The sequence below is a fragment of the Pseudorca crassidens genome, chromosome 10 (genome assembly GCF_039906515.1).
Source record: "Pseudorca crassidens isolate mPseCra1 chromosome 10, mPseCra1.hap1, whole genome shotgun sequence".
In the NCBI taxonomy this organism is placed as follows: domain Eukaryota; kingdom Metazoa; phylum Chordata; class Mammalia; order Artiodactyla; family Delphinidae; genus Pseudorca; species Pseudorca crassidens.
Genome location: NC_090305.1, coordinates 70,599,299 through 70,609,111, shown reverse-complemented (window position 1 = coordinate 70,609,111; position 9,813 = coordinate 70,599,299). Strand labels below are relative to the sequence as shown.

Here is a 9,813-nt window from a genome sequence, read left to right as displayed (position 1 = left end):
CCTATAGCTTTACATATGGACACAGAAAAACACACAGCTTTACACATGAACACACCCCGCCAAACACAGTTGTACACAGACACATAACTACACACAGACAGCTGTATATGGACAAAGCCCCCCGAGTGATGCTCCCAGATAGCCAGCCTCACACCCCTATAATTCAACCAAAGTTAGACACTAAGCACAGCAACATGTGCACAGAGTCACATAGCCATCCACACAAGGTACAGCCACCACATAAAAGACCAAAGGCATGCGTGTGTTCGCATGCACACACGCAGATACACAGCCACTGGCAGGCACAGCGGGGATGTCCTCACCGGCTGGACAGATAACAGTGTCAGCACAGGCACACTCTAGCCACAGACACAAAGGCATCCCTTGGAAGCAGACTGAGGCAGGCTGTGAGCTCCCCACTCCTGAGCCCCAGAAGGCACCCCATGCTCAGCTTTCACACTCCTTGTCCTGATCTGCTGCTCTCCAGCAGCCTGGGGGAACCTCTGGGGCTGCTGCAATGGAGGGGCAGCTGTCAAGTGGGGCCAAAGAACAGGGAGTGAAAGGCCTCCAATTCCCTCTACCCCACCCCCCCGAGGGTACCTGGCCAAGTTCTTTCCTCTCCTCAGGTTGGGGGTGCTCCTGCCCACTCTGGGGTCCCCAAGAACCAGAACCATTGTGGAACAAACAAATGCACAGTACAAATCCAGGTAAAACAAAGAAAAGCATTTGCTTTATTCTGGGTCCTGGAAGCTCCAATGTGAATCTGAAAAAAAGATGTAACAGGGGTGGCAGCCGCGGGGGCTCGGTGCCAACGGTCCCGGCTCCTTTGGCTCTGGGAGCTGAGAGGGCAGTGAGGAGAAGGCTTAGCCAGAGGCCCAGGGCAGTAGAAGTCAGGTCCGCTTGAGACCCCTGGCCCCAGCCTGAGCCCGGGAGGTGGAGGAAGAAGAGGACTGAAGAGGCTGCTCAGTTCCTTAGCAACTGCACCACAGGAAGGTGCAGGCTGTGGGTTACTCCTCGCCCTTCTCAGGGGTACTGGGCTCCCGGGGCCACTTGGCAACCCCAAGGGGTTCAGCCTCAGGGCCGACCCTTGCCTCCCCAAGGGGTCCCTCGCCCTCCAGGTCCAGCTCCTCAAAGGAGGAGCCGCTGGCACCCGACTCGCTGTAGCTGTGCTCACTGCGGGTGTCACCATCATCCCAGCCACGGCTGCTCACCCCAGGGGACAGTGTGGCAGCTGAAGTCTCCCGGCTGCCAGGACCCACCTCCAGGCTTACAGAACTTGTGTCACTCATCGTGTCAGTTCCTGGAGGAAGAGGGAGCACAGGTTAGCTAGGGCCCCCACCCCCTCCTCCAGGGAGAGGACTGAGGCTCTCCCACCAGCCCAGCAACTCAGCATACACAGTGTGCTCATGAATAATAAAGCTGCCCCTGGCTCAAGAGGCTCATTCCAGCTGCCCTCTGCCCTGTCTTGAGCTGCACTGGCAGGGCAGAGGGACAGAACAGGGAGGGAGTGAGAGAGGACAGCCTGCTGTATACTCCTCTCCCTACCCTGAATTAGCCTCAGCTCCCTGCACTCCCACAAAGCCTGCTGCCCCCCAGCCCCCAATAGTCCATTAAGGACCATTCAGCCCCAACCTGAGAAGCTGAGGGTAGGACAGAGATTTAAGTAGTGTCCCCTCCTCCACCCCCTATTTCAGGCTTGGAGAGAGGTTTCTCCAAGGCCAGAACACTGCCCATAAGGCCTGAGGACAGGAGAATGGACCAGGAGGCCTGCTCTCCTGTGTCCCTCCCCCATGCAGGGCTCCCCAAGGGGCAGCCATATCCCTGCCTCTGGCCCACCCTGAGCCCCAGTTTGAGGAGGAGGCTGGGGCAGGAGTGGGATGGAGAAGTCCTGAGAAATCCTCGACCAATTACACGGGAGGAGGGTGTTGGGACGAAGCATTTTAAGGACTTTCTTCTTCTATGCCTGGGTCACCCCAGAGAAGTCCTTACCCATCCCCAACCACTAGTGGCTCCTGAGCCACAAAGCAGCAGAAGGGACCATGGGAGAACTCTGCAAGTGGCTGGAGTGCCCTGAGATGTCTCCCAGCCTACTCCTCCCACCCCCAACACGTCCTCCAGGGCAGGTTCATCTGCCCTGCTCAGGAGCAGCCCCTCAATTCACCTCCTCAGGTCAGAGGCACTGACAGCAGTTGGGGGTGGCAAGGAGGAGCAAAGAGCTCAGGCCTACTGTGCGTAGGAATCCAGATCGAGAAAAGGCGGATATGCTTCCCTTCCTGTGTGAGAGGGAAGGGGGCAGCTATCAAACATCACAGAAAGTGACGGGTGGGCCAGCTTCCTCAGATCCTGTCTCCATGGTGATTGAGCCCCGAGCCCGGCACAGCTGGGGACTGCTTGGCGTTTCGGACTTGGCCTGGAACTTTCACTGAACCTCAGCTGGAGCCCAGGGTGAGGGGTGGGGTGGGGTGGGATCTGCTCCCTCAGCCTCCTCGGCCCCAAGATGACCTCTGGGACCTACTGACAGAGGTGAGATGAGCCCTGTAAGTGCCAGGTTGCTGGCCCAGGGCCCTCTTCTTGCTGGGGCCTCAGTCATGGCTCCCAGAGTGGAGGTATTCAAGAGTGAGCCAGGACTACTCCCTGAATTATAGGTGGTTCCCTCTGACCCTGGGGCAGGACTCCAGACCCTCTTTCTTGCCTTAAATAATGACTGGTGCCCCAGAGGCTGCAGGCCTGAAAGGAGCAAAGGAGGGGGATAATTTCTCCCTGGCCCCATTAAGTTCAATCCACCCACCCCCCAATGGCTCTCTCGGGACCCAGGTATGGGAACCTGCCTGCTTGCCAGCTAGCTGCCTCCTCCCTCTCCCAGTTCCTAGGCTAGGAATGATCAGAGGAAGGAGCCCAGGGGTGCCCCTTCGGGCCAGGGACCAGCATGCTGCATGAGGACAGCCCCTGGGTACATGTGGACACTTCTGGCAAAGGAGTCCAAGGCAGGGAAGTGGCAACCCTCCAGCTGCATCAAGGTCTGCACAGGAGGAAGTCCAGAGTCCTGGGTCTGTGTCCCAGGGCAGAAGAGGCCAGGCAAGGCAGGGTAGCACCTAAATCCCAAAGGCTGCTGAAGCAGAAAATGAAGCTGCCACCTCACCCCAGTCCCTCTCTCCTCCACTGCCCAGAGCCAGTGCAAGAAGATCAAATATTCATTGCCTCTCTGGAGCTAAATAATACATCAATGTAATAACAGGCGCAAGGCAGCTAATCACCCCCCTTTCACCTCCCAGCCCAAGCGGGGGCCACAGCAGGGAGGCAGACAGGGACAGGCCAAGCCTTGGGCAGACAGGCATCCACCACACACTGCTGCGCAAGTGGCATGCACCTGGCAGGCAGACACCAGAGTCCGCCCCAGGTGCCAGGGCAGACCCTATCAGCGGAGAGCAGACCCCTTGCCCCCACTCCAGGGAATGGGTGGGCAGGCTGGTGGGTAGGACAGGCCAAGGAGCCGGGGGCGTGGGAGCTAGGTTGCAGCCAGCTGTAGTGGGTGCCAAGCAGTCCTTCAACACCCTGGCAGGCGGTGTTTGAAAGGGGAGCTGGGTGGGGGGGAAAAGAAAAGGGGTGCAGGCAGCTGAGGGAGGTTGAAATAAGGTCAAGGTGCTCCCCTCCTGCCCTGGGGACTGCCTTGGCCTGCTGACCTTGTAGTATGTCCTGTGCCCACAGTAGGGGCACTGAAGAGTGTCTGCCAGGCACTACCAGGCCGGTGGAAGCAGTGCCCCATGGAGGTAATTAAGTGGCAGATGAAGTTAACTGTGTTGGACATGGCCCCTAGGGAGTGAAGGCTGCCTCCCAGTACCCACCCCCTGCCCCCGCCAACACATGTCTCTCAGGGTGACCTTGGCTGTTGAAGATTGGATGGACAGAGAGAGTCTCCTAAAGCAGGAGGTGAAGAGGGACAGTCACTCTCCTCCCAGCCCTGTACCACTGCCACAGGTCATGGACCTCCAGAGTCACATGAGGCTCCACCAGCATGGCCAAGCCTTAGACCCTCTAAGACCACTTGGGATGTTACCAGCAGGTCCCCTCGCACCTGGGGACAGCTCAGGGTTACAAGAGGTCACGAAAGGGGGTGGGCTGAGAGCAGGCAAGCAACCTACTGGCCTGGACCTGGGGTAGGAAGGCTGGCTCTGATGGAAGGGGCAGGGTGCTGATCTCCTGGCTCCCCTCTGCATGCTCTCTGGTTCCTCTTTGACTGATTCATTGATTTATTTATTCTTGGCTGCATCGGGTCTTAGCTGCTGCACGTGGGCTTTCTCTAGTTGTGGTGAGCAGGGGCTGCTCTTCGTTGTGGTGCACAGGTTTCTCATTGCGGTGGCTTCTCTTGTTGCGGAGCATGGGCTCTAGGCACATGGCCTTCAGTAGTTGTGGCTCGTGGGCTCTAGAGCGCAGGCTCAGTAGTTGTGGCGCACGGGCTTAGTTGTTCCACGGCATGTGGGATCTTCCCGGACCAGGGCTCGAACCCGTGTCCCCTGTATTGGCAGGTGGATTCTTAACCACTGGGCCACCAGGGAAGTCCCCCTGTTCCTCTTCGGAAGGAAGAAAGCAGCTGGCTCTGGGTGGGGCCCCATATTGGGGGACACCTTGTTCCTCTCCTTACCTTCCATATCCAGAGCCAATCTCACTTCCTGACGAGCCCTCCCAAGTGATGCCTTTCCTGAGCAGCCTCAGCCCCCTCCCATGAGCATCCAGCTGTCTGTGATCTGTGTTTCCAAGGGTACTCCTGCTGCATCTGAAGGGAATCCAGGCAGGGTCTTTGTATCTGCCTTGCCAGGGGTAACGTGTGAAGCCACACCTACATGGATCTGCGTGTCTAAGAACAAGTAACTCTGCACGTGGGTAGACGGGTCCCTTCTTCCACCTCTGTGAAGCTTCGCCTGGACACCCACAGTGCGACCCAGCCAGGGAGGAGGCCCCACCCTCTTCCTCCCGCAACACCCCTGCCCCGTACCTGTGCCATCCACCTGGGCATCATTGGCCTCTGCAGGGCCCCGGAATTTCCGTTCTGTCTCCTTCACCTCAGGCACATAGAAGTCTCCCTGCCGTGCCAGTGGGCACATGAAATAGATCTGGTCTTGCTGGTAGATCTCCAGCCGTGGGTGGGCACACAACTTCCGCTCCTTGTGGGAGAGCGCGAAAGGCGGAATGAGCCCTACAGGGCCTCTGACCCACACGTCCCTGAGTGGCCCCAGGGACTGTCCATTATTTATTCCCTCCCAGGGGGCTGGCTCCGCTTCCTGCCCCAATCTCCCGAAGGCACCCACACAGCATCCTAAGGGCAGGACCTCATACTCCAGGGGGCAGTGGTCTGAGGACCTGGGAGTCCAAGGACAGGTGCTAAAAGAACCCAGGAGCCTGGCACTGCTAATCCTGGGACCAAAACGCTATTCCAGAAAGCACTGGTCTCACAGAGCCATGAAGCTTAGCACCCCAGAATACCCTAAGACAGGGACCCCACAGTCTTTGACCCCAGGCACCCAAGCCAAGCCAAGGTCTGACCTGCCAGACTTGCCATCTCAGGATCCCATGGCCCTGACCTCCTCTCTGCCCTGGACAATGCTGACTGACCCACCAATATCAGGAGAGGCAGTGCCCCTGACTCTCAGGCCCCTAGCCCCTGCCCTTGCAGACATGTTACTGACTAACCCTGAATAGGAGCTCCAGGCCAGCTAAACCTCTCTCTTACTCCCATTCCCCTGCTGGTTCAGGTCTATTCCAACCTCCGAGACTGTCAGATGTGGTTGGTTCCCACCCCTTCTCAGACCTGGGTCCTGAGTTTCAGCCAAGGGGGAGGTGGCAGACTCTAGGCTGGAGGAACAGACAAGACAAGTAGGTCTAATACTGGACACTGCCCAACTCCCCAGTGGGCTGAAGTGCCAGCTTATAGGTCCCCACATGTAGACAGGCACTCCACTCCCTTCTGCGTGAACACAGAGCCCAGTGCTCCGTAGCCCCCAGTGTATGTGAAAGGGGCACAGATACATGCCAGAGCTGCCCTGAGACAGACAGACAAACCAGAACAGGGGTCAAGTGCATCTTGCTCCTGAGCCTGCCCTCTTCCCGCAATGGAGCACAATTATCCACTATGATGATTGCAAGGACCCTGCCCTGTCACTGCTCACCCGCCAACCTTCACAACACGGCTATTTATAGCACCCGTACGGCTCTCACCATGAGCTCTGAAATGAGCCTTCCACTTAGCGGTAATGAGAGACTTACTGCCCGGTGGGGAGAAGCCACTCCAGGACTCCACTTGTCTGCCTGCCTGGCCACGCTTAGGGTTGAGGAACCCCCCTCCAGTTGAAGCAAGTGAAGAGAGAGAAAAATGAGCCCCCGGGAGAGAGAGGGAAGGAAGGTTTATTTTATCCAGCCAGGGCCCTCAGCAGCCGGCTGGAGGCCACATGGGGGTGGATGTCCTGGCCCAAGGTCTAGCTGCAGCTCAGCCTCTGACTCCATGGGTGACCCAGGCAAGGCCTTTCGTCCTAAGACTCTGTGAGCTTGAACAGAGTGGGACACCCTAGCCCTGACACCTCCAGGGGCAGTGAAGGAAAGTCATTATTTTTAATAGTTTGAGTCTGACCTTCTTTGCTAACATGGGTGGCTCTTTTGGCCATCTAATAAGGCCATGCCCCCAGCTCTTCCCATCTCCAAACACATCAATGGCTGCCTCTGCTTTTCCACCTGCCCACACACCCACCCCAGCCCTGGTCTTCAGGAGGAGGGTGAACAAGAAGACAACATCAGGAATGAGTAGCTACCAGGCTCTGGGGCTCCTCTACTGCCCGCACCTGGGGGCGAGCATCTGCCAAACCTGAACCCCACTCAGTGAACTGGTCACGAGGCCAGGGTCAGGGAGGCTCCCTGAAGAAGGTCCAGGTCATTCCCTGATAGCTAGAGGGAAAGGGCTCCCGAACCCAATCAGGGCATGGCCTTCACCAGCATTCCATACTCTGGGCATTCAAAGGGTCCAAAAGGAAGCTGCTGAGAGGTAATCAGCTACCTGGAGGCCCATCTCTCAAGGGCTGAAGACAGTCGGCTTTTGGGGATGCTTCTAGGAATCAGAGCCTGTGTCCACCCAGAAATTCCAGGGACAACCCTCGCCAACACTCAAGCCACCTGCCTAGCTTTCCTTTTGGAAGTAACAGGGATGATAAGAGGGAGCAGCGCCCTTTCCACCCTCTCCTGGAGGCCAGGCATCAGGGTGGGTAGCACCAAGCAGCCACCCTTGCCAACTGCTCTGCCAGCCCCCTCATTGGCAGGCGGGAGGCAGCTCTTTGTGGCTGCTCTGTGCATCTGCCTCCTCCGGAGAGCCCGGTTCTGAAGTTGCCTGGCTGTGGACAGCCCCGTTGCCATGGAAACTGCATCCTCCATCCTTGCCGTCGCCTTCATCTCAAAGCCATCCGGGAGAACAGAGGAACAGGGGAGACAGAGGAGGGAGAGAAAACTGTGGCCTGGGGCTACCCAGCCCTTCCTTCCCTGCCCAGCCCTCCCTCCTCACAGCATCCCACACAGAGAATGCCAGCTGCCCAAGCCTGTCCCCAGGCCCCTGGAGGGGCAGCCTAATACCCGAGCCCAGCCCAGTCCTACCCAAGCCACCTGGGGGACCCTGGCCCTCCCTACTGGAGAGAGGCATGGAGCTAATTAAAATCTCATTGACGGCTCAGCCCAAATCATTTTAACACATGCTGGATCCTGTCAAAATTCAGACTCAGGGGCAGAGAAGGGGCAGGAAGAAGGTAAAGGCAGAAACTTACAAACCAGGCCCATAGATAGGGGGAGGGGCTTATAAGTGTCCCTGTAGCCTCTCCTTGAGATCCCTCTCCACGCTCTGCCCACTGACCAAGAATGAGTTCAGTGGGGGGCTGGGGATGGAGGGTGGGGGCAGGACTAGCCATATGCCCTGTCCCTAAGTGATCAGGCAGAGAGAACAAGCCCTTTCCCTCCCAGCCAGGTGCAGTCTCTGAGGGAAGAGAGGATAGCCATGGGCCAGCTCTCAGGTCCTCTCTGCACAGCAGGAGCTGTGGCCCGGGCAGCGTGTTGACGACCTGGTAAATATTGGAAAATCATCGAAGTAAGGCAAGGCCAGCTGCCTCTCCCTCAGCTAGCCTCAGGGAGCCCTTGGAGAACTGACTGTCAAGGACACCAGGCCAATGCCACACTGGGCCGGTACTGCTGGGGAAAGGGGACTGACTGGATGGGCCTGGAGTCTTCCCAGCCCTGGGCACAACCCCTCCCACAGACCAGACAGCCAGACGCTTGAGGAAGCATCACCAGGACAGGGGAACCTGCTCTGGCCACTGAAGCTACGGGCTACCTGATGAGGCCACAAACCAGGGCAACTCATTCGCACACACAGACTCAAGGGGATCACAAAGCCCTGCTCCAAGGTGGGAGAGATGCAGATGTCTATAATCCTCCCCGCCTAATAGGAAGAAGTCAGCTAATCATGCCAAGGTGCCACTAGGAACTGCTAGAAACTGGATTCCAGAGTTCCAGTCCCTCAGACACACCTCCAAGGATTCCCTCCCCCCTGGGGCTTCCACAAACAGAAACAATAGGTGGACTTGGTACACCACCCATAATGCAGGGATTTCCAGGAGACCTCAGCCACCAGCACTCCCCCCACCACTCCTGCACCAACACCAGGTGCTCACACCGCCCACAGGGGTGCCGGCAGACAAGGGAAGGAGCAGCACACAAAAGGCTGCCATGGTGCCACTGACCTGGCTACCTTGGGAACACACCACACGCTCCCTCCTCACCTCAGGCTGAGCTCATGTCCTGGGTGGGGTGCAGCTCAGGGCTCCTGCAAAGGCACCAGATTGGCATATGCCGAGCCAAGGTTTCCCCATAGGACCCACAGTGCCACCCCTGGTAGTTCTTACTGAATTAGGAGAGGGGAGGAGGGAAGAAAGAGAGAGGACTTGAACTACTCTCATTTGGTGTTCTGCTCTCAAACCATCAACCTGTGCCCTGGCCTGGGCTAGGGGTGGGGAGAGTGTGGCGTGCAGAAGAGGTCAGGCCCAGCAGGGGAGACATGGTGGATCCCATTCCCAGGCTGCCCAGAGCCTGGGTTTGCTCAGAGCTATGCGGCCTCAAATCCTCAAAAGGACAAGGCAATGGGTGCAGGCCAAGGTCTGGGTCATGCATCTCCTAGATGAGCTCTAGGCCCAGAAAGGGATGAGGTCTGCTCTATCAATCTCCACCCCATCACAGCCCTCTACTTCCTGTCTCACTGAAGTGAGGGGCCCTGGGTCTTCCTGTTCACTCTGAGTGGACCAGTCCTACCTGTCCCTCCACGCCAGGCTGGAGAGCTGGGCAGCCACACAGCCAGCAAACAGCTGTTGCATCCCACCCAAGGTGATGGCATCTCTTCACTGGGTGAAGTGAGGCATGCTCATTTTTAATTTCACAGACACTGACGTGCACCCGCCTGCACATAGCAGTCCCTGCCAAGTGGGGGCTCAGACCCTGGAGGCCCCTTAGGCAGCTGGTCTGCATCGAATGTGCAAAGTGATGGGGGAGGCGCAGCGGGGGCTGCTGCTGGAATGTGGCACATTGTTATTACTCTGCCCAGGAACTTCCGTCAACTTCCCTCTCCCATGCTCCCTCTTATACCCAATGGGCCTTTCAACAGCCTCTGGACCAAAACCTAAGCCTGTCTGTGGGGCAGGAAGTGACAGCAGGAGACAGCTCTGGGGATGCTGCAGTGCTAGCAAGGGAGAGCCTGCAGAAGGGATGGTGAGTACCCTTCTCCCTTGGAGCAGGACAGCC

The 9,813-nt window shown here is 57.8% G+C and overlaps 1 protein-coding gene across 8 annotated transcripts in view; it reads right to left on the bottom strand.

Annotated features, from left to right (window-relative positions):
* Positions 1-708: 708 nt before the first annotated feature.
* The window catches only part of TEX264 (testis expressed 264, ER-phagy receptor), a 29,375-nt gene continuing 20,270 nt past the window's right edge, over positions 709-9,813 (bottom strand). For 5 of the 8 annotated variants that reach the window (XM_067754602.1, XM_067754606.1, XM_067754605.1 and 2 more), the window contains exons 5-6: positions 4,991-5,159; positions 2,171-3,578 (exon numbers count right to left, since the gene is read on the bottom strand). In XM_067754602.1, coding sequence (XP_067610703.1) covers positions 3,262-3,578; positions 4,991-5,159 — 486 coding nt within the window. In that variant the 3' untranslated portion in view covers positions 2,171-3,261. Of the gene's footprint in view, positions 1,322-2,170; positions 3,579-4,990; positions 5,160-9,813 lie in introns of those variants that run through there. The other 3 variants (XM_067754610.1, XM_067754608.1, XM_067754609.1) reach the window with 2 other exon arrangements.